Below are 26,466 nucleotides of genomic sequence, written 5' to 3' on the forward strand. Positions count from 1 at the left end.
GGCTGCTCCTCTAGTAGAGCTGTGTTAACTCTACTTCTTCCTGCAGCGCCCTCGCTACACTGAGCTGAAGGCAGTGATGGAGCAAATCCCAGACATCCAGAGGGACTCTTTGGAGCAGTTTGATTCAAAGCTTCTCAACCCAGCCCTGCAGAAGGTGGCAGACAAGCGCCGGAAAGATCATTTCAAGCGCCTCATCACAGGTTGCATTGGGGTAGGTGATATCCTGAAGGAAAATGAACCTGTTTTGTTTCACGCCTGTACCTTGCTGAAGTGATGGGGCAGCCAGTCTACCTGCCTCTCCCCAACCACACCCCTTCACAGCCAGGAAGCTGTTGCAGCATTTTCTCAGTGTTTGTTCTGTCTCTCTTCAACCTGGAGGTACAGTGGGGATGGCAGCACAGACTTAGCAGCCCCTCCAGCAATGACCTCTCAAGGCAGGGGGTACCTTGCACAAGGGCACCTGTGGGAACAGGGTGTTAAAATGTTTGAATGAATCTGTTAGGTGGGTGCTGGGCTTTTGTGAGGATGGTGGTGTTGGAGTCTGGTACATTGCATTAAAAGCTGGGGAGCTGGTGCACTGGTGGTTACCCCAGTGCCCTGGCACTTAGGAAGGACCAGGCCCAAGATTCCCCAAAATGCAAGCAGGGGATCTTGGCCTAGGGATTGCTCAGAACCTGGGGTCTGCCTCTGACATGCAAGCAGGCTGCCCCTGAGTTGAGTGGGGCTCTGATGGCAGTAATGACTGATGCCTGCCTGTCTGTCTTCTGCAGAAGGCCCTTGGGGAGCAGTTCCGCAAGGAGGTTCATATCCGGAACCTCCCATCTCTCTTCAAAAAGGTGAAGCCATCATTGGAGACGGATGTGCTAGAAAATGAGGATGGAGAGGGCTTCACTGTGCTCTTTGAGCCCTGAGCCTGGGGTGCTGCAACCATCTCCTCCCCTACCTTATATTTTGTCTCTCCTCATAGTAAGCACATTAGATTCTCCTTGTCATCGCCTCCACAAGCGTTCATCTGAATAAAGCCCCTTACGGGTCCTGTCCCATTCTCCTCCCTACGCTGGGATGGGGCCTGCGGTGGCATTTGAACCAGTCTATTAAGCTTTCCCTGATTCCTTCCCCTCCCCTCCATTGGATGAGCATCTTTAGACCTCTGCTACTCTGCAAGGTGGGAGCTGACCCCATAGACTCCGTTACATAAAGTCTGGTCATCCTGTAGCCTTGGGTCACTCTTGCTCCACTTCTTCATCCCTTGGGGTTTAGGATTAATGCAAAACGCAGAGTAGTGTACCATGTGAAAAGGGGCTACTCTAATCTTTCTGTGGGTGCTAGTAGCCAGGCTTTGTAGGGAACACATCAGACACTCCTGTCGTGCCAGTCAGCACTTGTCCATAGCGGACTGGTATTCTGATGAATCGGTTTCCCTCCACGATGCTGAGCCTTGGGCTGAGGGCTGTGTGCCAGGAAGCCTAGCAGTGCTCTAGGATCTCCCTTGAGATCAGCCTTTCTAAGGTGCACCTGCTCTCTAGAAGGAGGCAGACACTGTCATACATATATATACATACATATGTATATATATGAGATCATGCAGTTTGTTCTACCCAGAGCCAAGTGGAAGGCTTTTACTTTGTGCCAGCCTTTCTTGGACATCTCTCAGGGGGAGCAGGACAGATTTTTTTTTTTAATCATTTTTTCTTTTTACCATGCCCTGTAGACTAGAACGTGGCCAGTGCAGGGTACACAAAATCTGGACCAATATCTGAAGCACCTGCAAACCAAAAGAGATCTTCTCACCCTGTTGCTGTGGAGGTGAGAGTAGCCCCTGTTTTTACCCAGTCTGGTACTTCTTAATTGCGTGGTGGGGCAGGAGGGGTGGAGTTTATACTGCAGTTTACAGGGCGGGGAGCCAGGTCAGAAACTAGGTTTTAGATGAGGTGGGACTCTATCAAACCACTCCAGTCTGCAAAGCTGGTCTTATATGACAAGTGGTTCACTCGATCTATCCTAGTGTTAGCACGGGAGCTGGGAGGGGCTGTCCAGAGCTAGCTGGCAGTTTTGCCATCCAGGAGACAGAGTAAGTAATAAACCATGGCGGATGCAGAAGGTGGAGTCTCCATTTGGACAGACTGGACAGAAAAGCTGGGGTTGGGAAAGGGGGGTACGCAGAAAGGAAGAGCAGGCGTTGGGAATCCACTCACCCTCCTGCCCCTGCTGTTCCACCAGCACCCTCCACTTTCCTCCTGGCCTCAAACTTTTTTAACATCTGAGCTAACGTGGCTCCTGGCTCTAGCAGAGGCTGGGTGTATTTATTGTGTTGTGGTATTTTTAACATTCTGTGACTTCATGCTAGACTCAAGGGGGTTTTTTTTAATGGTTTTTAGAACCTTTTTTGTAGGAATGCTTAAATCTGAAGCGGTCTCTGAACTGGTTGTGTTACACCTCTCAATGTCAGTAAAGCTATTCCAGTTTCATACACATGGTGTCATGGTTTCATTTTTATTCTTTGATCTGTTTCAGTAAGATCTGAGGCCTCTGCTCTGCCCACACTGCCTTCCTAAGGATTGTTCAGCACTCCTTACTCCAGCTACCAAAAAGGGAGCACCTTTGCTGGTAGTCACATTATCAGGGAGGGGATGAACCATTCCAGACTACGTAATTACATTAGAAGGCAAGGGGAAAATGGCATTTTAAAGTATTAGTATCAGTCACAGCTGGTTTATATTAATTCCACAACAGCTGCTAGGTCCCAGTTTACAGCTTGAAGGGTAGGTGTTGCCCAAGTGAAACCCTTTGGCATGGCTCTTCCAGGCTACATCCCATAAGCCATCTGGGAAACAGGCGAAGAAATGGCACAGAAAGGTGCATATGCTACTGAAGTAGCCTCCAAGCCCAACCCTAGCTCTGGCTGGGAGGAGCAATGTCTTGTGATAGTACTGTAGCTTAGCCTAACTCTCTCAGCTGACCTTTTCAGTAACAAAGGAACGTGATGTAGCTATTGCCTTTGGTCTCTCACCTCACAGAAAGGTCTCTCTTTGAGGGCTTCTGCTGCTGTTGTAAGAGATGGGCCTGGGCAATGTCAATGTTAAGTTTTTTGTTACAAAACCTTTTTTCCAAGGCCCCAGCTGTCATCCAGCTCAGCATGGAAGCTGATTTAGCTTGTTTAAACTGAAAGGATCGAGTGGAAATTACTGTTTACACCTAAATGGTGTTGATTAGGAACTAGCCACAGTCCAGATGGAAAGGAACTTTTCTGTGCTTATGCTGGCACTGGGGCTACACCCTCTGTTCCTCATACATGTGAGGCAGGTACTGCACAGCTGAGCCTTTTTAAGCAAGCAAAAAGCCCTGGGGAGGTATCTTGGCTAAGGCTGCTAGGAGCTCTGAACCCTGAGGTACAGACTACAGGACTTAGGCCTAGCTCTTAGGTTCCCAACGCTGCTTTCTAAGGGTAAGTGGATGAATGAAACCCTTGGGATGGATGGGTTCAGCAGCCAAGGTTCCTGCAAGTCTCCTGAAAGAAGATGAGGTGCAAAGGCCAGCAAGCACAGCTGTGAAACAGGGACGGCTCCCAGAACAGCCCTGACAGGGAAGCAGCCAGTTTCCGCAGCGAGTTACCAGCTGTCTTGAAACAAAACCTGGAAGCAGGCAGGGTCTGCAACACAGTATAGTGACATGGGACAGGCTGGGATTGTAGCCAGGATGCCAAGTGTACTTCTTCCCTACAGCATATCCACCCCAACACCTATAAGGATGTTTACAGTACAAGTAACTATATCCCAGTGAAACAGGGGAAAAAAAGTACCATTTGCTACACTAAATTCTAGCATTGTAGTGAGGATTGGCTTCAACAACTGGGACACACCAGTACTCCCGGCCATTCTCTGAAGTTCCAGTTCCTTCATCTGCTTGTCAAGAGAGACTTTCACAAGCCAAGACCTACCCAGTGCTGACTAACAGTAGTGGTCACCACTAATTTGCAAGTTCTCCCAGGAGTCCCTGGGTGGACACAGGCCTTTGACTGTCACTTGCTCGCCACCATCCAGTTCTGCTGCAAGGTCAGGTCAAAGTATGTTCAGTCACTGAAAGGGAGAACAGAGTAGTCAAATCTAACACCTGGAAAGAAGTGCCTTACCTTGAGATATTTAAGAAGGGACAGACAGTCCTTACAGAGCATGTTTTTAAACCCTGCCTTTGCAGAGAAGCCCAGTACTATATCATAGAATGGTCTGGGCCGGAAGGGACCTTCAAAGACCATCTAGTCCAACTCCCTGCTGTGGACAGGGACTTCTTTCACTAGCTCAGGTTGCTCAAAGCCCCATCCAAAGTGATCTTCAACACTTCCAGGGATGGGGCATCCACAACTTCTCTGAGCAACCTGTTCCAGCATCTCACCCCCACCCTCATCATAAAAAATGGCCTATGTCCAATCTAAGTCTACCCTCTTTCAGTTTAAAATGGTTGGCCCTTGTCCTCTCACTACAGGCCCTGATAAAAAGTCTTTTTCCTCGCCCCCTTTACATATTGAAAGGCCGCAATAAGGTCTCCCTGGAGCCTCCTCTTCTCCAGGCTGAACAACCCCCAGCTCTCAGCCTTTCTTCACAGGAGAGGTGTCCCAGCCCTCTGACAGTACAGCCTTTTATCTACCACATTAACTACCCTGGAGCTGGACTGAGACACCTGCAAAACAGTCCTGCACTGATACTGACTTCTTAAATCTCACTGACCTGCTGCGAAGTGCTTTACTACACTGCCATAGCAGTCCTCTTCACATGCTGCACGCAATCTAAAATAAATGCTATCATTCATCTTTAGACCTGATGCCACTTTCTTCTCCGTGTACTATAGTCTCACAATTGTGAACAGCACAGAAGGAGACGGCTATAAAGAAAAGCCTTTATTTTAGTGCATCTCCTCACTGAGGCGCATGACTGACAGAAAACAAATTCAAAGAGATGGTCCTAGGACTCTTTGACAAGTCCATCTCAAACCTCTTGCCTCTGGAAGAGGAATCACCCCTGCAGGCAGGTGCAGGAAGCCCAGAACAGCAGTGCAGGGTTATGCTTCCCAGCTACAGCCTGGTCATTCCATAGGCACCGAGTCCAGCTCATTCAGGAAGCGCTGACACTTTCCCATCAGGATCTTGATGGCTTCACTCACCAGCACATCTGGAGGCAAGATACCCGTCGACTCCACTGAAACTGCACAGAGACACAAGTCAGCACAGCCACTAGGCAGCTTCAGCCTACGCCTGGCTCCAGCATTTCTGTCCCTCATCCTTCCTTACACCGAAGTTCTGTCAAGCCAGATCTTCACAGCCAGAGGAGAAGAGGTTACATTTGCCGGCAGGAAGCACAAACACATTCAATCCCAAAGCAACAGCAAACCGCAACCTCAGCAGTTACCCACTGAAACATGAATGCACGAATGCTGCTGATGTGGGGGCGAAGGGAGAAAAAGTGACCCAGCTATACATGCTGGCCAGTCTCTACTTGTTTGCACAAACCACAGCAGGGCTCTATGTTCTGTGGCAAATGGGGCACTTACAGATGTAATGGTTTCGCACTCTTGCCAGATGTACAAGGTTTTTCAGACCCTCATGACGGAAAACTTCTCTGCTGAACGTGTCCAACCGTGCATTGGCTACTCTTGCCACCTTTTTTCCTAAAGGGGAAAAGATGAAATGAGATGGGTTCCTGCAGCAGATGGGTACCTTGTGGTCACAGCAGGTGCTTACCCCTCAAACATGCACTCCCCCATCAGCAAAGGCAGTGAAGCCACACATGCAAAGAATTAGCACAGCCCCAACATGAAACTCCAACCTGACAGAACTGGTCTTGAACAGTTTGAATCCAAACACAAAGCTTGTATGTACCCTCGGGCAGGACGCAAGAAGTCTTCTCCATGCTTAGCTGCGTGGAAGAGCAAGCTCACTACCCAGTCTTACAGACAACTGAACAGTACTGGAAGCTGCAGCCAGCAGCTGTTGAGCTCTGCAGACAGGCACCCAATGCCTTAGCATTTCAGGGAAATCCCGGTTCATCACCCAATACATCTGCACTCATCCATAAAACCAGGCTCAGAATAACATGAACTGTTGCTGATCAGCAAGGCAACATCACAATGTGCTTTTTGTCTCTACAAGGTTTGGCTCTACTCTCTGATCAGTCTCTGCTGAGGCTTGTAAGGAACAAGGCACTTTAGAGCAGGAAAAAAGTACCCTTGATATTCTGGATCTCAATGACTCCAGGGGAAAAGCACTTCTGCAACATCTCAGCTGCCTCATCCTCAACAGGCTGCAGGAGAGTAATGTCAGGAAGCAGTCGATAACTAGCTGTGGCCACAGGAGAAAACTTGGCGTGATCTTTACCTGCACAAAGAGTTAAGAGTCAAGGATGAGGGCAGGCCTCAGGGAACAAGAGTGCAATGATGTCGGGGACCAGGTCCCGGGGGAAAGCCAGTTCTCCACCCTTCCCCTTCACTCAGCTGTGCCCTAGTCCAAGCACTCACACTCCTCCTCCCGCTGCCCCAGGACCCACGACTCACCTATACCCTTGACACAGTGCATAAGCACATCTATTTCCTGGCCAGGTCGCAACAATGCAATGAGGATGTCATCGTGAACAGGTCGGAAGTCAGCATCTGGAAAGAGGTCTGTCTGATTCCCCAAGGGCACCCACGTCATATGCTTACTGTACACTGCAAACAGAAGCCACAAGCATCAGCCAGCTGCTGTCTCAAAACAGGTTGCTGACCTGTACAGGACTGAAGGTGGCAAGAAGTAAGTTTAGCAGTATGAGGGAATCAGCTCTCATTGCTCACAGGGCTGAGAGAACAGACCAAATACTGTCTCCCAAGACCAAAAAAGAAAAAACAGCACCTATTTTTAGGAGAGATCGCACCTTTGTGATTGAAATATAGTTCATTAGGATCAGATGATTCCTTGGCTGCCTGAGGGTTTCGGCTGCATTTTATTTTCAGCTGGAACTGCAGAGTATCAATTTCTGTGCCTTCTTCATCTCCTGGGAAGGGGAGAACAGCATGAGCCTCTATGGAACCACACTCCTGCTCAGTTTATGTGACCCTGATTTCCTACTTTGTAGGAGGCGTCCCAATATTTATATTTGATCCAAGACTCTCACCTTGGTTTCTATATTCGAAGAGTCGAGGGTCAGCTCGGATAGGGATGAGGCCCAAGCGATGAGCCAGAATTTCATCCTGTACAATGGATGTGTTGTTGTACACAAAGACTTTCTCTACAGCCATCGTTGGCACCTCAGGGAGACGAGAGATCAAGTCAGCATAAGACTGAACTACAAGCGTTTAACTACATGCCAACAGAATATTCAGCTAGAGTGTCCTTTCTCCTCCATAAACAATTGCCCCGCTGACTATTTTCAGTGCTATTTCTGCCAAACCAGGCTACCCAATATATCCCCACACCCAATACACCCCCTTCCCTCTATTTTTTTTTTTTAAAAACCAACGACCACGAGAAGTGAAGGGCAGGCTGATCCACAGATACTGCCAACAGCACCCTAAAGAGCAACAAGCGCCATTGCTCCTGCTGCTGAGGCCCTAACTCTCTTTGGCTCCTCAGAGGCATGCAGAACGGATTTGTGCTTCTCTTCCAAACCCAGAAGCCGTCCACGAGGCCTGACATAACGCAGGACCCTCCCCGCTCCCCATCACGCCAGTCCTCCCGCCCCTAGGCCGGCACCCCCAGGCCTTCCCCGCAGCTCCCCGCGCCGCCCCGGCGAGCCGCGGTCCCTGCCCGCCCCCCGCCCGCCCGCAGCGGCACCTCGGCGAGCAGGATGCGGCGGAAGGCGTTGGCGATGGCGGCGTCGATGCCCACCATGTCGAACTCCAGCGCGCCCTCCTCCTCGCGGATGACGTCCACGCGGAACTCCTGCACGGGCCACGCGCCGCCGGTCACGCCGGGGTCCGCATGCGGGCACCCCCCCCACCCTCCCCACCCCCCCCACCGCCGCCGGCGCTCACCCACCTCCTCGAAGCGCCGCTGGTCCCAGGCGTCCTCGTACCCGGGGTAGTTGCCGGGGAAGTCGGTGGTGTGGACCTGCGAGAGGGCGGACAGGCGGGGCCGTGAGGGGGGCCGGGGCCGGGAGCGGGCGCTCCCCGCCGCCCCCCACTCACGTTGCGGACGCCGAACTCGCCCAGCACCACACGGTCCCGCATCTCGTCGGTTCCCCGCTTGGCCGCCATGGCCGCCGCCGCTAGCGGGGGGCCGGGGAGGCGGTGCTGCCCGGCACGTGACGCGCCTCCACCCGCCCCCCCACGCGTGGCCTCCCCGCTCCCGGGGAGCGCGGCGCTCCCCCGCCGCCGGCCGGCCCGGGGTCCCCGCGGCGGCACATTCCTCCCGCCCGCCCTGCCACCCCACCGCTACCCGCCCTCGCTGTCTTGTCGTTCCCCCTCCCCGCTGCGCCCTTCCCCGCCCTACGCCACACACAAGATGGCGGCAGCGCCTACCCGGCCTCGCGAGAGCTTGTCGTGTGTGTCGCCCCTCCCCCCCGCAAACGTCACATCCGGGTGCTCCGCCGCTGGCGAGCGGCAGCAGCCAGCGCGGCGCGGGCAGGGCCGGGCATCATGGCCGCGCCGGGGGCGGTGGCAGCGGGCGGCGGCAGGAGCGGCACGGCCGCCGACTGGGGCGGCTTCGAGGACAACATGCAGGTGGGGCCGGGGCGGTGGCGGTGCTGCGGGGCCGAGCCGAGCGGGCGCTGACGCTGTCTTGCCCCGGCGCAGGGTGGCGGGTCCGCCGTCATCGACATGGAGAACATGGACGACACGTCGGGCTCCAGCTTCGAGGACATGGGGGAGATGCACCAACGCATGAAGGAGGAGGAGGAGGAGGAGGAGGCGGAGGGCGAGGCGGGGGCCGCCGAGGAGGAGGACGGGGAGTTCCTGGGCATGAAGGGGCTGCGGGGGCAGCTGGGCCGGCAGGTGGCTGACCAGGTGAGCGCGGCCCCCTGCCGCCCCCGGCCCCGGGGTCCCGCCTGCCCCGCCGCTGCCAGCTCCCTTCTCTCCGCAGATGTGGCAGGTGGGGAAGAGGCAAGCCTCCAGGGCCTTCAGCCTCTACGCCAACATCGACATCCTCCGGCCCTACTTCGACGTGGAACCCGTCCAAGTGCGCACCAGGTAGGCAGGGCCCGGCCCGGCCATCACCGGGGGGAATGGGGGAACGGGGGGCTGGCAGCTTCTTGCCGGCAAGAGGCTGGCCGTCGCCTTCCAAAGCGAGCAAGCTGGAGTGGGCTGCCAGCCTTGCAGCAAGGCTCAGATACGGGGAAACACACTGTGCTTTGTCCCAGCGTCTTTAATGAGGTCCCCCCAGGTGGGCTGGCAGCCCTGTCACCTAGCAGTACCGCTCAGGGCAGAAAAAAGGGCTTTGGGGCATCTTCAGCCTTTTAGTACTCAGCTGCGTTATGTGGCTTGTGTTGGGTTTGCAACACAGCTGTGTCTAAAAAGGCAAAGTTTTGTGAGGCTGGATGAAGAAAGGTGCCTTTCCTGCCTGCTGTTCTGTCAGTGATCTCTCATCCCTGAGTGGATCCCTAAACATTTTCATTGAGTCCCCCCCAGCAAAGGTAACCCATTGACAGTAAGGTTCTTCTCCTTTAGTTACCTGATGTGACCCTTTAGAAGGAATCTCTGTCCCCCAAGGCCTGTGACCACAGCAGAAAACATTGATGACTGGTATAAGGAATGTTTTACTTCTGAAGCATTTTGTTAACCATCCTATTGTCCTCCCTGCTCCTGATGTCATTCCCTGCTTTGCTGATGCAGACTGTTGGAGTCCATGATTCCTGTCAAGATGATTAATTTTCCGCAGGTGAGTTCCCTTTTGCTGAATCAGACTCTGTGGCCCAAGTGAGTGTCCCACAGACACCTTGTAAAACTTAGGTTTTTAATAACATGGACTAATTGACTTTGTTAGGTGTTCATCTCCCTGAAAATGTTGGTAAACCCTTTCCTGTGGTTGTTCCAAACCCCATTCTGCTATCTTTAGTGCTGTTACCGTTCTAGATTTCACTTATCCCATTTCTGCATCCTGTTTAACACCATTTTGACTCCTCTTTATGCCATCTGTTCTGCCTGGCTCCTGCCAGCAATGGCCTTGCTGTTACTTCTCAGGTGGATAGGTGACAGACTTCATCCAAGGCATTTCTCGCATCGCTTGGGCTGGGGAGCCTGGTATTCAGGAGCACTAACCAAACCTTCGCTGATCTGTCTCCTCCTGTAGAAGATTGCAGGCGAGCTTTATGGACCCCTCATGCTGGTTTTCACACTGGTGGCCATCCTTTTGCATGGGATGAAGACCTCGGACACCATCATTGTACGTCGAGTCTCAGTGATAAGTTATGGTTTGACCGGGCTCTGGATTGCTATAATGAGACTAGAAAGGGAGAGGAAACCTCTTCCATGACTGAATGGCATCTTGCTGAAGAGCAGATTGATTTGAGGAAGAGCCTGTTGGTTTGGGGATGGGAGGAAGGACTCATCAGAAAGTCTTGATGCTCTGCTGCTGGGAGAGCTGGGGTGTAGGTCGTGGCACCCTGGATGCTGCTATCCAGCTATTTGATAATGCCTGGAAAGGCTCTGAGAACTCTCTGTGGTGGAATTTGGGTGCTGGCAGGTCGCTTCTTTGAGTCCTCCTCATCCTGATGCTGTCTCCACAGAGGGAAGGCACACTGATGGGCACAGCCATTGGCACCTGCTTCGGTTACTGGTTGGGCGTCTCCTCTTTCATCTATTTCCTGGCATATCTGTGCAATGCCCAAATCACGATGGTGCAGATGCTGTCACTGTTGGTATGTACAGATGGGGTTGCCCCAAGGTGTGGGTTGGCTGTGTGGTGTTCCAGCACAAGGGTGGCCTGTGAGATCTTCCCAGAGAATGGGAAAAGTCCTTGTAAATCAGTGGTCCCAGGAGACCGCACTGGGACAACCCAGGATGCTTTTCTGACCTGCCCCGTCCCTGGCACAGCGATAGTACAAAGAGGCAGTTCCTTCATGCAGGTCTCCTGTCTGAGAGCCTGGTGGTAAAAAAACAGGAGATTCAAATTTCTCTGGAATCAGAGGCTCTTTCTTCTGTTGCCCAAGTTGTTGCAATCTCTGACATCCCTGTGAATCCTTTAGACGAATTATTTGGGTGGGAGCTGCTGTTAAAATTGTTGTGCTGGTTGACTCTTCAGCGTTGAATGAGTGGTTTGTGAAGCGTTGCAGGAATAGCAACGCTTCACAAGCAACTCTCAGTTGCTCACGCTCTTGATCAATGGCCCTTTGTGTGGGACTGACGCTTGTAACGGACATTTTTGTTTTGTCAGGGCTATGGCCTTTTTGGACACTGCATCACTCTCTTTGTCACCTATAATATCCACTTCCACTCCCTCTTCTATGTCTTCTGGTTGGGTGTTGGTGGACTCTCTACACTACGAATGGTAAGGGACAGGCAGCCTGGGGCCGTCCTCTTCTGGGGACAAAACAAGGGAGGGAAGTGTTGTTTACTTTTTGTTCCTTGGGCCAGGCAGTTCATTTCACAGCCAGTCAGGCTGCTGTGGAGAACAGCCTGATGCTCCTGGGTCATTTGGCCACTGGTGTACGGAGGTGACACTTGGCTTAATATCCTCAAGCATTCTAACAGCTGTAGGAGGTTTGCTCCCTTACAGCCCCTGCTGCTGTGGACAGCCATGCCTGAGCATCCTGAACTCTTGACAAGACTGGGCAAGGTTCACCTATGTGAAACAAAGCCAGATTACTCTGAATTTGGTGATGCAAACTGAAAAAAAAGCTCTGAGCCATGTTTCCACTGGCTCTCGCTACTTGGCCCATCCTCCTGTGTGCTCCTGACTGCAATGCCAGAGGCTCAGGTAGCAGCTACCTTGTCTCCAATCTCCATCTCTCTCCTAGGTTGCTGTGTTGGTGTCACGCACTGTGGGACATACCCAGCGGCTCATCCTGTGTGGGACCCTTGCTGCTCTGCATATGCTTTTCCTCCTCTATCTGCACTTTGCTTATCACAAGGTGGTGGAAGGTAAGCAAGGGAGATATGAAGACATATCCTGTTAGATCTGGGGGAAGAGGAGCTGGTTTTTGTTCCCTCTGAGAGAAAGGATGGGCAGTTTGGATCTGACCTGAGGGCATCTGTGCCAGTTTGCAGCCCAAGGGTGATGAGCAGTAGCTTTATTAGAGGAAGCTGTTGAAGTAGGGCAGCACGCAGATGTGGGGTAGTCTCTGTGCACTGACTTTTAGTACTTAAGACCTGAGTTGTGAGGCAGGACGCTTATTCTTTCCCCACAAGTGAAGTGTTACAGCACTGACTGTTCTTGCATGCAGATGTCCAGTCCCTTCCTGAATGTTGCTGAAGTCAGGTTGCTTTTCTCTGATGAGGAAATATGTTACAAGTCGTCTTCCTTCTTTGTGTCACACCTTTTTGTATCTTGTCTTGTACAACACTGATAGCAGAAGGTGCACCTTCCCCAGTCAGTGCCATTTACCAGGCTATACATATTCAGGTCCCCTTTTTTTTTTTTTAAAAAAAAAAAAAAGCAAGCCCCTTTCTGAGTTTAGGCAGCCAGATCTGTTCATGGTATTACAGCTAAATCTGCATAATTTGGGGTTACAGCACGGTATTACAAGTCCTTTTAGATGAAATAGAAAATTGCTTGGAGTATATTTTATTCTTCAAGGATGTCCAGGACTGATTATCAGTCTTGAGAAGGTCATTGACAGGAACTGGAGGACACTTGCATTGGTACGTGTGTTTCCTGCCAAGCAGGGGCTATGTTTGCATTGCAGTGACATAAATTCCACATTGCACCCCCAGCTGCAGCCCCTGACGTGAGTCTGCATGTGTATCTCAGGATGAAAGCAAAGAATTGGTCTAAGAGCAGGGTCTGTGCTGGGATGAGGTGGGGAGAGGATTTTATCAAGCTGCCTCAGCAGAACAGTATCCCTGGCAATGTCTGCATTCAGGTCAAATGGCAGGGGACTGGGTCTGGTACCCTCAAACTGAAAGGATCTATGTTCCTCTTGGGAACATGCAGTTTCCCTGCCCCAAGGATGAGCTCTGATCTGTACCCTGTGATCTCTGGATTGGACATGTTTACTGCTGTTCATTTTTTGGGGCTAGATGTCTCCTCCCATTGCCTCCAAGTGCTTCACATGTCTTGGGCCCTGCCACCATTAGCCTCTACCTGGCCAGAAAGAAAAGCAAGAAACGTGCCATCTGCATCTGAACTAACTCTTGCCACTCTCCCTTTTTTCTGTTCCCTGCAGGTATCCTGGACACATTGGAAGGACCCAACATGCTGCCCTTTCAGAGAGTTGCCAGAGACATTCCAGTTGTTTCCAATGCTGTATTGAACACAACAGCCAAAGCCGTTGCATTGACCCTGTAGTTTCACAGACTTGGACTTGCTTCCTTCACTACTTTCAGGGCTGCATAGGGCCATAATAACCTGCTGCCTCTTAGGAACTGAACAGAACAGCAGGAAGAAGACTTGGTTTTGTTTTCCTGGACCTGTCCTTTGGGTTGCAGTTTTGGGCAGCTGAGTGTACTGCACCTCAGTAACTCAGAAGAACTACGCTCTTCCCTCACCCAAGTCTGGGCTGTCTTGAGTAGAGTGGTTCTGTTGCCTGCTTGTTTAGCTGGGATTTCCCAGCGCAGTTTGTCCCTTACCCCTCTTTCCGCTTGCTGATGTAACCCCAGGGCTATCTGCCCTGTTCCTGTCCTGAAGAGGGAAGAATTAAATTGATGTTGGTGCTGAGTGATGTCTTACGTTTGAGCCTACTTGTGTAATGGGAGAGAGATGTTGGGTCTCTATGCCTTTATCTGTCCTGTCCTAGACTCAAAGCAGGATTCTTTGCAACTTTGTGCTGTCCTACTTCAAATGTTCCGTGATAACATGGCCCATCTTGGGCACCTCTTCCATAGCCCAAAAGGCACAGGAACTTCAGTTTCTCTGGAGGTTTTCAGGAACAGCACAATGTTTAACCACATTCTCTTCCTTGTCATGTTCCAGATCGATCCTGCTCTTTTCATGTGGTCCAAGCTGCTATCTCACCTCACTTCTCCCGTGTATGTCAGAAATGTATCTGTCCTTGTGCTTCCACAGCACCTATTTTTCTTACCACCCTTCTGCCCACATTGCTCTGTGGGGCAGCAGTTCTGACTGCAGGGGCAGCAGGTTTGTGCATGGTCTTCTGCAGATACTTCTGTTGGAAGAGGCCAGCTCACCCTCGTGCAGCGTGCTCTCGTGTCTCCCAGCGGTGGGACTGTCACCCCATTGCTCTGAGCAGGAGCGGCATCCTTCTCCCCCAGACACAGTCTGCTGTGCACTGTCTGGCTTTTCAAGCTGAGCCTAGGCTTTGTTTCTGAAAGGACTGCTGGAGCCCTGAGAGTCTCTGTCAAACTTCTTCTCCAGTGTTTCCATTAAACAAGGGGAGAAATGGGGGAGTATACAATGGTAATAGAGTTGGCACATTTATCTCCTGCATACTGGTGCAGGAAAGCTCCAGTAAGGATGGGGAAGCAGAGCAGCCCAGCCTTGGCTTACTTGCACTGTAGTAATTCACAATTGCATAGTTCAGGTGTAGCCTTCCCTTACTGCTCTAACTTGTACTGGTCCAAGAATGGAAAGCTGTTAGCTGCTATCTGGCTTTCATCCTCTCTCTCTTCGTGTAGCTCGATGCCTGGGGAGAGGAGCCACTCAGAGAAGTTCACCCTTATGCTCAGGCTGGAAAAAAACCCAAGACATTTCCCTGTCTTGGTGTACCCACAAGTTAGCTGTGCACAAGGCAGATAACATGTCGGAACTGTGCTCTTGCCCCTTGCTTATGTTGTGGGAGAGGATGCAGCTGTAGTGGCGTTCGAACTAGTGCCAAGGTGCAATGAAAGAGACAGAGAGAGTGCCAGCTACTGTTGGTAGGCTGGTCATCCGCTTCAGTCAAAACATTTTCTTCTTCACAGACCTACTTTCCACTGTTTGCTCATTCCCAAGTTCATAATTTGTTCCCCTTCAAAGAGCAAGAAGCTTGTCTGCTAACAAACACATACAGAACAGACGTTCTCTCACTCTCTTCTGCCTGCCCCCACTCCTCACCTCGGGAAACTTACTTTGGCTGAAGAACACCACTCGGAGCAAGTTGTTTGGAGGAATCAAATTCATTATTTGGGCTCGTAGTCTCCACTTTTTTTTTGACCAATTGAACCACTTTAAGTTCCTAGAATTTCCATTACTTTCAAATTTGACATAATGGAAGTGTTAGTTTGTAATGCTGCATGACTCTGGTATTTCCCTCTTTGTAACTCCATGGGAGGTTAGTTCCTAATTCGCACTTCTTGCCCTGGCAGCCTAGGACGGGTCTGTTTCTCTTGGTACAAACTCTCCAAGCACAGGCAGGGGGGGAGGAAAGGAGAAAGAGACAATTGTCACTAGAGTAAGTCCAGCCAAGACAAAAAATCATTCTGTGCCAAACGCTACCACTGCTGATCTACAGACACTGTAGGAGAAGAGCTGTGCCCCCCCTCCCACAACTAGCCACTTAGCTAAATCAGAGGGATGAAGCTGCGCCCTGTGTTTTCACTCAAAGCATAGGAGAGCGGCGTGCAAACTCTTCATGCTTCCCCTGCGCAGCTTGTGTGTTATGTCAGCTGGGGACAGATGACCAGGGTGACAACCAATCGCTCTCTCAGAAGCTGCGAGGCTTGCTCTGCTCCAGTTCTTCAGCCCTGATTAATTCTCTGTGCAGCAGCAGCTGGAAGCTGAATTGTTCTGTACTGACAGAAATTCAGCACTTGGCTGAGAGCTTCAGCATCTCCTTTTGCTGACAGAGAGGGATGCACTTTTGCAGGGAAATGCATGTGTGCTGCAGTTCCAGGGAGCATGCTGAGCACGCAGCCTTAGTAAAGTCCTTGTGGGAGGGCATCTCTCAGTGCTTACTCAAGTCCTCTTGTTATCAGGACAAGCCTTACAGCCCTATCATGCCAGACTATCTCTGCCTTTGTTTCCTGCCATGGCTCTTGCAGCAAATCTAAAGTAATTTTCTCCCTCCTCTCTTGCAGTAAATCTGAAGTAATTCCCCCTCCCCATCATGTCCCCTTTGGAGGAAGGGTAGCTCTGTGAGAACTGTGTAAGCCCCTTTTTATTAAAGCTGAAATAAACATATAAAGCTGTCAGATTAGAAAGAGGAAGATTAAATTTATATTAAAGCATCTATGACCTCCTCCTCTCCTCTGCAGTACCTGGGAGTCCAACCTTTCTTACAGTCCATCCTTGTTGCACTAATTGTCACCTTAGTTATGTTTTGGGTTACAGATAGGCTGTTTCTTCTCCCATTTGTTTTCCGTCCTGCATCTAGTCTCACTCTAGCTGCTCCTCATCCACTGTTTTTCTCTGTTTATGTGTTAGCCCTTAATGGCATCAGTCCATCAGTCAACTCTCATTCCTTGTGCCCCCAGTAGGTAAACAATAAACTATCTTCCTCATACCTGCTGGGTAACTACACATGACAAGGAAGCAATATCTAGTTGTTCACAAAATACCACTGCCAAATTCCCCTTTGCATAGCCCTTAATTAGGTTTAGTGAGCCAAAGCTTTCAACCACTAGCTCCTGTGCCACTTTTCCCAATGTATCTGAGCATAAAGCAAGGTAGGATGCTTGTCTCCTCAATGTGCTCTTGCTCGTGACAACAGGCAGTGAGGATGCCAGCACTAGGGCATCTTCATCAGTGCTTCAGGGCTGCTGCTGTCAACTGAGGTGGGACATGTCCCAGGGGCTCTCCTCCAAGCACCTCTCTAATAATAGCCTGTTTAACAAAGCATGGGTTAATTAGTGCCTGGAGGTAATTGCCAGGTGAGACTGAGTGCAGTCTTCCAGTCAACCTGTACAGGTCAGCACCTGTTATTTTCTTGGTCACCCTCCTGCCCACCACTCTGACATCCAGCCTCTGCCCCTCGCAGCCTTGCAATACGTAGGATCCCATTCTCACCTGGACCATTTAATGTGACCTTAGAGATCGGTCGCTCCTTTTTTGAAAGCCATCACCTGTACCATAGCTGGATGCTTGCAGCTGCTGCTCATATACCAGCGCAGACATGTTGCCAGGCCAGTGGTCTGTTCTTGGCGTCTTGCAGGTACAGTATAAAGCCCATGCACCCCTGTGCAGCAGGGAAAAAGAGAGAGGTGTGTAGCTAGCTCTAGAGAACAGCAATGGATTACTCAAAGGGCATGATGATGCCTACACTGTAAATTAGATGCTAGAGCCAAAGTCTTAAAGCTGACATCTGAGTCCAGCTTCTTACCTGCTGCTCCCCTTGTGTCATTCAGGATGTAGTGTGCAGCCCTCAGCTCAGGTAACCTGCTCCTCCATTTCAATGGAGGAGAATTGCTTCATGTCCCCTTCCACATACTCTTTTTTCCCCTCACTTTCCATCCCCTCTCTCCCGCCCTGGCCTGCTAACCAAGCAGAGGAGCCTGGGTTTGACCCAGAGTTACCCACCGGACTGGAATTCACTTGAGCATTGCTATATGCAGCAGCCAGATTAGTTACGTGCAGAAAGCTGCCTACTTAGGCGGTTTAACCTAATTTCCACATCACTGGCTTCCTTTTTCAGCTCAGTGGAGTCGAAAATGCAGAGGCCCTGCTTCCTATTTCTCTACAAATACAGGATTACCCGACGGGGGGAAAGAGGGGACAAATCCCTCTGATCCATACCTGCGAATTAGCAGGGGCAACGTATGCCCCTCACACCTCAGGTCAGGCTGGGGGTGAAGGCTGTGTGCTTGCGGGGATATGGGAGCCTGCTGCACTCCCCCAAACCTCCGCCTTCCACCAGCTGCCTCCGAGCACCAGCTCCACGAGCCCTGAGCCACGAGGAGGGGTTCACAGTGACCTCGCCATTAAGCCATGGGTCCAAGCTCGAGGTGTAGCGGGTTTAAGCATAAATGTCACCGAAGCTGGCAGAAGGCTGCTGGTCCTCAGACCAAGAATCACCCAGAGTACACCATGGCCCAATGGCTTTGGCCCCTTCCCCAAGTAGGAGGGAGAGCCCTTCCCAGGGGCTTCTCCCACCCTCCCTCCCCTCTTGTGCCCCCTCAGCGCCGGGGACGCAGCCCCCGCCGGCCTCGGCCCCGCTATCGCCTCAGGGCGGCGGGCAGGAGCCAGAGGACACCGGCGTCGCCCCTCAGGGGCTTCGAGTGGCGCCGGGGCCCAAGATGGCGGCGGGGGACGCCGGGGTGGGATGGAGGGGTCCCTCCCCTCCCGCCCCCTTCCGTGAGGAGGCGGCCCCGGCCAGCGGGGGATCGGAGGGAGCGCTGCCGGCGGCGGCGGCCCGCCCCGGGCGGTAGGAGGGCCCGGAGTGGCGGCAGGGAGGAGGCGGGGCGGCCCGGCAGGTGCGGGCGGACGGGGCGGGGAGCGGCGGGGCTGCCCGGCCCCCTCCCGGCGGTGCTGGCGCAGCGGGGCGGTGCGGCCCCGCGGGGCTCAGAGCCCGGCGCCGGTCGGATTAGCCCCCACCGATGTCTGCCCCGGGTCGCGCCGCCCGTGGAGGGGCGGTGGCGGCCCCGCCGGGTGGAGCGGGGCGGCCCGGTGGCCGCCGGTAGGGCTGCGCGGTGACGCCTCCGGGGCCGCGGTGGGCCGGGCCGGGACTGCCCGGCGGCAGCGGCAGCGGCGGCGGTGGCGTTGGCGTTGGCGCCCGCCCCGGCCCGCAGCGCGCAGCGCGGCTCCCCCCCGGCGCCGAGCCGCCGCGACGCGATCGGCGTGCGGCAGCGGGCGGCGGCTCCCCGAGCGGGGGGAAGATGCTGCCGGGGTCCATCCAGATCTCCGGGGAGACGCTGTCGGGGGCGGAGATCCGGGACATCTGCGAGAGCCTGCGGGAGAACTCGGTGCGGCTGCTGTCGCTGCGCGGCTGCCAGCTCTCGGAGCGGGACTTCGGGCACGTCTGCCGGGGGGCGGCCGAGTCCCGCTCCCTGGCCCAGCTCAACCTCAACCTGGGCATCGTCTCCAACATCAACCGCGTCAAGCAGCTGGCCGAGGCCCTCAAGACAAACCGCTCCGTCCAGTCCCTCTTGTGAGTAGAGCGGGGCGGGGGGCTGCGGGAGATGCCGCTGGCCCCCTCCCGGCCAGGGACGGGTCTTTCGGGCGCTCGCAGCTCCGGGTCAGCCGCTGAATCTAAGTCTTGTCGGAGGAAAAACGCCCTTGACGCTGCAGAGGGTAACCCCTCGCCTTCACCCGGCTGGAGGGAGCCACCTCTGCCCCCCCGCTGGGCACGGCCCTGGCTTTCTATCCCAGCCCCTGCAGCCTGGCTGGCCCCGGTGGCGGGGACTGCTTCTGCCCCGCTGGCATCCCCTGCATCCCCTCGTCCCCGCCGGGAGAGGAGGGTTGCCGTAGTGGCCGGCTGACCCTCTCAGCAGAGGCTTCCCAGTACTTTTTCCCCACCTGGGGTTAGGATTTGTCATCCTCTTCATTTCATCTGCTTCTCCCTCGCCACTTCCTAGCCCCCAGGAAGAAGGCTGCTTAGTAATTTTCCCTTTTACCTGCACAGCCTCCATGGGAGTCCCCTGACAGATGCAGGCTTGGCCCTCCTCAACCCTGCTCTCTCCATCCACCCCTCGCTGGTGGCTCTGGATCTAGGAGACTGCATGCTGGGTGATGAAGGCATCAACCTTATCTGTGGGCTCCTGCCACCTGACGGGGCCAAGTCTGGTAAGCACCAGGGGTTGTGGGCTGCACAATGACCAGTGGAGCTTCACACGGAGCAGATGCATGCAGCAGTAAATCCTCAGCCCTGGAGGAGGCAGGCTCTGTAGTTAGTCTGGGCTGAGGAATTTCTTTCCCCAACTTAAGTAAAGCAGAAAAGGCAAGCAATAGAGGAGCGGTTCCCTCGGGCAGGCAAGGGCTTTCTGCTATTGATCCGTCCTGCTGGCAGTTTGGAGCTCAGGGACCAACAGGTTGCTTCTGGTTCATGACAGGAGTATTTGAAACTGGAGGAGGGGACAGCTTGGACTTTGAATTTATTCAAATATGGTGCTTAAGGATATGGTTTAGTGGTGGACTTGGTAGTGTTAGGTTAATGGTTGGACTCGATGATTTTAAAGGCCCTTTCCAACCAAAACGATTCTATGATTCTAGGATTATTTTGTATTTGTGTGTTGATAATGACTGTAGATAAATACATGGTGTGCCCCCACCTCAGCACTTGGCTTTATTGTCCGTGCCTGGGAATTGTCCCTGCTTGCAGGTGCAGTCTGTGAGTGTATAGTTGCATGGTCATAGCCCTAGTGCCAAGACTCAGATCTTTGCAGTGGATGATCTTTGGTGGTCAGAAGCCAGTGGGCCAGTTTTAAGCCGAGAGCTGGCATGTGCTGAGGTAACACCACTTGTCTCTCTTGACTCTCAAAATGCTTTCCACCTCTCCCCAGCACCTTCTCCTCTGTTTGCTCACAGTGCCACTGATGCTGTTATCTCTGCTGGCCACCCCTCCCAGGTGCAGGCTTCAGAGCCTACTGTCCCTGTTATCCTCTTTCCAACCTGTTACCTTGTGCCACCTCCTTCTGCTGGTCAGTCACCTTGCAGAGTCCTTACTTGTTTCCATTGTGTTTGCTATTTAGGGTAAGGAGGACACAGGTTGGGAGAGCAGAGAAATGGGGCAGTCACAGCATGCACAAATGAAGGGCTACTGCTGAAGGCAGTGAAATATTTCACTGATCAGTGAAATACGTGATGACAGTTGTCAGAGCAAACCAAACCCTTTAGCCTGTCAGAGTACAGGGAACACGACTCAAAGCTGTTCGAGGTGGCTGAACTAGTTCCCCTGAGACTACTTTGGTGATCCTAAGGCTCTGGTTTGGTTTCTCTCTCTTCTCCAGGCCTCAAAGAGCTAACGCTGAGCGCCAATCCAGGTGTCACAAGCAAAGGCTGGGGACGCCTGGCCATCGCAGTGGCTCACAGCTCACAGCTCCGGGTGCTGAACCTGGATTACAACCCCCTAGGTAAGCTGCAGGGGGCAGGGAGGAGGAGCAGGGGACACTGTACTCCTGCCCCTCAGCACTCATGCAATTTGCGCTGGTGGGTGGCCAGGGATTGAGCTCTAGAAGGGCGGCAAAGCATCACCAGGTTCTTGCATAGGTCCCTTCTGGTCCCCGGCAGCGAGTTCACCCTGCCAGGTGCCCTCCGCTGTAGGGAAGGCTGGCCTTGCTGCTCTGCTTGTGTGAGGTGGCCACATGCCCTGCAGGGAGGTGCAGAAAGGTTGTCCCTTGCCCACTCCACCACCTTTGTCGTCACGCTTGACCCCCCACATCTCCCCTGTTCCTGAAGCCCTGGGCACCAGTGCTGGCTTGGCAGATGCAGTGTGTACCCCCGCTCCCCCCTTCATCTTCCCGGCGGAGCAGGGAGGAGGAGGAGGAGAGCCTGGCATTTGTTGCCATAGAAACCAACTCTCTCCAGCTCTGCTGCAAGGTGGTGAGGAGAGACCAGGCCATGCCTCTCTGGGCATCAGCAGGGCACTTCTCACCCGATCTGGAAATGGAGCCTCCCTCCAGGCCCTGTTTGTCTGACCAGGTACCCCCTCTTGGGCAGAAAAGGCCCCAGGGTGTTACCTGACAGCAGCCTGTTTTTTTTTCCAAGAGAAGGGGTCACAGTTGTACAGTATCTTGGCACTTGCCAGGGAATGTCAGGAGAACACGCTGGAGTCTTGTCTCTTCACCAGCATCAATCTTTAATGCTCCTGGTCCTGCTGCATCCACCCCCAAAATTCTGCCCCCTTTCCAGGGAGGCAGTCCGTCAGCTGGTGCAGTGTCCTCTGTCCAGATCCAGCCTCCCCCTAGACTGAGGTATTGAGCTCCTTATTCTGCATCTGAGACGCCTTACAGGGACTGTTGAAGGCCCTCGCATCCTTGAGTAGGAAGGAGATTTGGGAAGATATGGTTCCTTGGGGAATAAAACCAATTTCACTGTGTTCCTTCGTGTTCCCCCTGATAATCAGTGACTGCTCCCATAACCACAAAATCGTGCACCTTTATCTTGTCTCTTTTCTCAGTTAACAGCTTTTTTTTCCCCACAAGGTAACTGAGATTTGGAGGTTGTCTGATGGCAGAAATACTCGGAGGATGTTTCCATGACAGCCCCAGGCTCATGAGGGCAAGTGGTATTACATGAGGGAAGGCAGGCACTGCTGACAGCCCTGGTTTGCTTCTCCCACAGGTGACCAGGTAGCAGGGATGCTCGCCGTCGCTGTGGCCTCCAGTCGAACCCTCGAAGTTCTGGACTTGGAGGGAACAGGACTTACCAACCAGTCAGCCCAGGTATGAGAGCCTACAGTTTTGCTACAGCATCACTGACATCTCAAGGGCATAGGTCTTGGCCGTCTATAGAGGTCCTAGGACCTGTATCTGCCTCCGTCCCCCTCCTGGAGTCAACATGCACCCCCCCTTTGGTCCCTGGGCCCAGGGATGCTGTTGCTTTCCCCTGTCCTGTTGCATTCGGCCACAGGAGGAGCTTGTAAGCCACAGCTCTGACCTAGGGCTCCTGGATCTCCCTCATGTCAGCAGGGAGAAACACGCGGCTCTATTTGTAGTTTGGTTTTCTTGGAAGAACTAAGGGGTTGGACTCGTGACTGAGGATCAGAGCTAAAGCTCTGTGGACAGATAGGGGCCAAGGCTTGGTAGCACAGGCTCCCCTCTCAGAGCCCCAGCTCCCAGTGGTAAGGGGGGACTAGCCTGGATATGTGGCAGCAACGGGGTGTAGAGCAGTCCCTTCCTCTTTAGATAGAGCCGAGAAATCCAGGCTCAGCTCTTCCTACAGAAAGATGGGGAGTCCTCAGGCTCTCAGAAAGCCTGGCGAAAGGAGGTCAAGGCCAAGGGAAGGTAGAGGTAAGAAGAGGAGGGCTGGAGTTTGCAGGGAGACAGAGCATTGAAGCTCTTTCTGCTCAGCCTAGCTGCTGTTTGTGCCACTTGTCAGCCTGTTTATCTCGCTCTCTGCCCAGACCTTGCTGGACATGGTAGAGAATTACCCCACAGCCCTACGGACACTCATTCTGGCGGAGAACAACATTAGTCCCGAGCTGCAGCAGCAGATCTCTGACCTACTCTCAGAGGGTGAGGAAGAGGAGGAGACAGAGGCTCGTGAAGTCACAGCCAGGGAGAAGAACCCCTGGATCTGCCAGAACAGTAAGAGCTCTGGGACGTGGGCTGTGGGTAGGGGCTGACAGGCAGGAATTGGGGTGTCTGGGGTGTTTCCAGCACCACTGGTCTCTTGGGGTTGGTGAATGGGGTCTGTCCCTACTCCCTGTGAACTGGAATCCAGACAGCCTCCAGGCGTGACCTTCATGTTAAATAGTGTTGGGCTGAGCCGCGCTTGGAAAGGCGGCCTCCAAGGACAATGCGGCCGCTGCAGAGTGGAAACGGTACCTCAGAGGCGTTTTCCCTGATGCTGCAGGAACGAAATCTTTGTGCAAAGTCTTAAAACTCAAGGGCAGGAGCGTTAAAGATCTCGGGGGCCTTGCCAGATATCCCAGCCAGAACTTGTGTCATTCCGCACTGCTTCCAGAACCTCCCTGCAATCTGCACAGCATCAGCTATTCCTATCCCTGCGTCCCAACCGTGCGAAGGGTTAGCCAGGTGCCACAGCCTGTCTGTTGCTTGTAACAGAAAAAAAGGTATATTAAGGAGATAGCAGTAGCCTGTTGTGTATTATTTGTATACATGATATTGTATAGTGTCATGCCTACTTTGTGATCCTGCTGGTTTGTTTGGTTTTTTTTTTACCTTTAGTTGTCCTTCCCCCCTCCCAATTCTCATATCAGACTAGCAGTAGACAACCACAGCCACTCCCTGGGCCTCAAAACATCTGGATCTTCATTTATTAGAGCCATAAAAATCCTTTACTGACAGCTCTGGCCAAGTTTTGGTTCCAGTTTCCAGAAATTGATACCCAAAATAGAGATCCCGCACAGTGGTTTTGAATGTGTAGGACCCCGGATCTGAAGCACCCGGGCATGAAAGATCTCTTTCCTCACATCCAGGAAAAAAACAAATTTTTTTCCCGTTTAAAAAGGCTTCTGGATGGGAAACTGCTACCCTGCTGAGTTTCTTACTTGCTATGCCTGCCCATCCTCCTTGCAGCTGATTCACTTGGCGTGGGGAGAGTCGCAGCGTTCCTGGCTGGCGCTCTGTGCCGTCACAGAGCCAGCAAGCTGCCCTCACCTTCCTGAGGCGGGCAGGGAGGGCTGCACAAACCCTCCATTCATGCAGCGCAGAAGGTCAGGATTTCCAGGCCTCTGCTGCCATAAAATGGCTGCTTGCCCGTTGTGTTCCTTGCTCTTGGGAACACCACCACCCTGCGTGGGTTTGGTTGGCTTGCAGCCTCACAGCCCGTCCCACCTGGACACTGTCTCTCGAGCTGAAAAGACACTCAGTGAGTGCAGATTTAAAGGTCTTCGTGGGGCTGGGTCAGGGCATGGCTGGGTCGGCACAACTACTATTACCTGCAAGTGTATGTGGGGAGTGCTCGGGGCTGATGTTCCTCTTCACAGACAAGATAACAAATGCAGAGCCCCACCCTGGGCTCTCACTGCTGGCGCTGCCTCCCCCCCCTCCCCGAACATCAATTCTGTTCTGCTGCATGGCCAGAGTAGACCTAGTTACTACTTAATCTCTCAATCCTCTCAGCAGTTCGCCTCCCACCCTGCAGCGCTCTAATTCCGCATCCTCACCTCTGGATCTGGAGTACAGCTCCACACTCTCCAGCAACCCAAACAGCTCATGGTTTTCTCCCTCTCTCGCCACAGATTCCAGCTCCCAGATGGTCCTGATGACGTCAGGTCTCGGTGACAGCCTCTTAGCAGAAACAGAAATGTAGCTGGGCTACCCTGCCTGCTTCTGCCGAGAAGAGCACCGTGCCCGCTGGGGAGCCTGCGTCCGCCAGCCCCTGCCGCCGGTGGGCTGCCCCAGCCGTCTTCTCACACATTTCACGGCCTGCTGATGCCTCCCTCGGCTCTCCGAGTGCCGGGGCCTGCTCTGAGCCAATCTCTACACCTTGTCTCCGTGTTGTCACGCGCCCCGTCTGCCGCTTGCGATTGTCCCGTCGCTGCATGTGTAGCTCACGCTGCCCGGCCTCCCCCGCCCCGCGCCCGGCTGTGCCCGCAGGGCGCAGGCTGTATTTATTCAGATGTGTATAAGAGATGTCCTTTCTATTGCGTGCACTGCTGTCGCGATGAGAGTTTTATAAAGGTCACAGACGTGGCACCACCGCCAGCACCGTGAGCCCCCGTCCCTCTGCGCCCGCCGTGGGGCGGGAGCTGCGCCGGGAGCGCCGGCAGGGGGCAGCAGCGCCTCGCCCCGCTGCCCCCCGCACCGGCGGGCTCTGCGCGGCGCTGGCCGGGCCCCGCAGGGAGGGAGGGAGGGAGGTCATAGCCCCGTTTGCTGTCCCCCAGGGCCTTCCTCTGCCCCGGAGGCTGAGGGCTGGGCTAGAGCCCACCCGCAGGGAGCCTGGCACCAGCCGTGCCAGCTTCAGCCCGCACCAGCGCTGCGGGTTTCGCTGCTCATCCAAGCGCCCCTCGCTAGGCGAGGATGATCGTGTTTCAAGGCTCGGATTAGGCTGGCGGATTAAATTGTGGCAGCAGCTGCTCCTCAAGGGAACACAGAATAAAATCATTAATTATGGGGACAACGAAACAACAAGCTCTGCGTTACGCTTCGCATACACCGAGGTCAGAAGGGCACAGGCAGCATACCTTGGGAAACGGAGGAAGTTTCATCACAGCCTTCTGACACCTGCAGCACCGTTCATCATGAAAAGGAAACCCTTCCAAGTGTCCATACCAGCATCCTACAGGAACTCCCTCTCTCTCACGTTTGGAGTGCTTCCTACCTGGGGTATGTCCAATCACCCCCAATCCTCCCTCCCCACTAAAAAAGAAAAACACAAAATACTGACACTAGAATTATAAAACTCTTGTGAATTCCAGGGAGGGGGTAAGTTACCCAAGCAACTCAGTTTCTGAAATGGAGAACTCACATACAGAATACCCTCACATGACAGAACTGGGGCTTCAAGAAAACCAACAAATATTAGAAGAATGATCTACTCTAGATCAGTACATGGAGGTCTTTGCCAAGACACAGATCAGAGAGGACAGTCAGTAAAATACTTGAACTGGGGTAGGCAGAATTTTATGAGTGCTGAGGCTGCTTACGGCACAAGCTTCACTGCAGAGGTTTTGACAAGCCCAACCGTTACAGCCTTTAAGTAACGTGAAAATTGGACATATTGTTTTTTACTGTTTCTCAAAGTTGCCTGGTTAAAGAATCTGCCCTTTTTTTAAGCCGCTGTCATCTTCCGAGGCAAAAGTGACGAGTGCTGCTGTGAACAATGGACTCTGGTCTGCAGGCTCAGTCTGATCTTTGAGCTGACAGGCTACATTCAGACCCAGAGAGCAGTTTCCAGAGCCTGGATATGATTACAGA

The 26,466-nt window shown here is 53.3% G+C and overlaps 4 protein-coding genes across 11 annotated transcripts in view; 3 read left to right on the plus strand and 1 right to left on the minus strand.

Annotated features, from left to right (window-relative positions):
• XPO5 (exportin 5) overlaps positions 1-2,436 on the plus strand; it is a 31,081-nt gene extending 28,645 nt beyond the window's left edge. For 4 of the 5 annotated variants that reach the window (XM_068404328.1, XM_068404339.1, XM_068404347.1 and 1 more), the window contains 2 exons: positions 47-211; positions 771-2,436. In XM_068404328.1, the coding sequence (XP_068260429.1) occupies positions 47-211; positions 771-911 (306 nt within the window). In that variant the 3' untranslated portion in view covers positions 912-2,436. Of the gene's footprint in view, positions 1-46; positions 212-770 lie in introns of those variants that run through there. The other variant, XM_068404357.1, reaches the window with a different exon arrangement.
• Positions 2,437-4,876: 2,440 nt separating this feature from the next.
• POLR1C (RNA polymerase I and III subunit C) lies at positions 4,877-8,355 on the minus strand. 4 transcript variants are annotated; one of them, XM_068404160.1, is made up of 10 exons: positions 8,149-8,355; positions 8,000-8,071; positions 7,850-7,903; positions 7,137-7,269; positions 6,897-7,016; positions 6,541-6,693; positions 6,215-6,364; positions 5,817-5,906; positions 5,542-5,658; positions 4,877-5,195 (listed from the first exon to the last, which is right to left on the minus strand). In XM_068404160.1, the coding sequence occupies exons 1-10, from the start codon at positions 8,215-8,217 to the stop codon at positions 5,077-5,079; spliced, it is 1,077 nt and encodes a 358-aa protein (XP_068260261.1). In that variant the 5' UTR covers positions 8,218-8,355; the 3' UTR covers positions 4,877-5,076. The 4 variants fall into 4 exon arrangements, with proteins under 4 accessions (XP_068260261.1, XP_068260254.1, XP_068260276.1 ...); XM_068404153.1 differs by having other exon boundaries at positions 7,796-7,903; XM_068404175.1 differs by lacking the exon at positions 7,850-7,903.
• A 208-nt stretch (positions 8,356-8,563) lies between these two features.
• Positions 8,564-13,775, plus strand: YIPF3 (Yip1 domain family member 3). The gene is made up of 9 exons (XM_068405414.1): positions 8,564-8,682; positions 8,755-8,964; positions 9,041-9,147; positions 9,790-9,835; positions 10,247-10,339; positions 10,683-10,814; positions 11,330-11,443; positions 11,913-12,036; positions 13,281-13,775. Exons 1-9 carry the CDS (start codon positions 8,599-8,601, stop codon positions 13,400-13,402), a joined length of 1,032 nt encoding a protein of 343 aa, XP_068261515.1. The 5' UTR covers positions 8,564-8,598; the 3' UTR covers positions 13,403-13,775.
• Positions 13,776-18,797: 5,022 nt separating this feature from the next.
• On the plus strand, positions 18,798-25,192 carry LRRC73 (leucine rich repeat containing 73). The gene is made up of 6 exons (XM_068410428.1): positions 18,798-19,073; positions 19,548-19,708; positions 20,872-20,994; positions 22,205-22,305; positions 22,986-23,169; positions 24,789-25,192. Exons 1-6 carry the CDS (start codon positions 18,802-18,804, stop codon positions 24,857-24,859), a joined length of 912 nt encoding a protein of 303 aa, XP_068266529.1. The 5' UTR covers positions 18,798-18,801; the 3' UTR covers positions 24,860-25,192.
• The last annotated feature ends 1,274 nt before the right edge of the window (positions 25,193-26,466 follow it).

The sequence above is a fragment of the Nyctibius grandis genome, chromosome 1 (assembly GCF_013368605.1).
Source record: "Nyctibius grandis isolate bNycGra1 chromosome 1, bNycGra1.pri, whole genome shotgun sequence".
Classification (NCBI taxonomy): domain Eukaryota; kingdom Metazoa; phylum Chordata; class Aves; order Nyctibiiformes; family Nyctibiidae; genus Nyctibius; species Nyctibius grandis.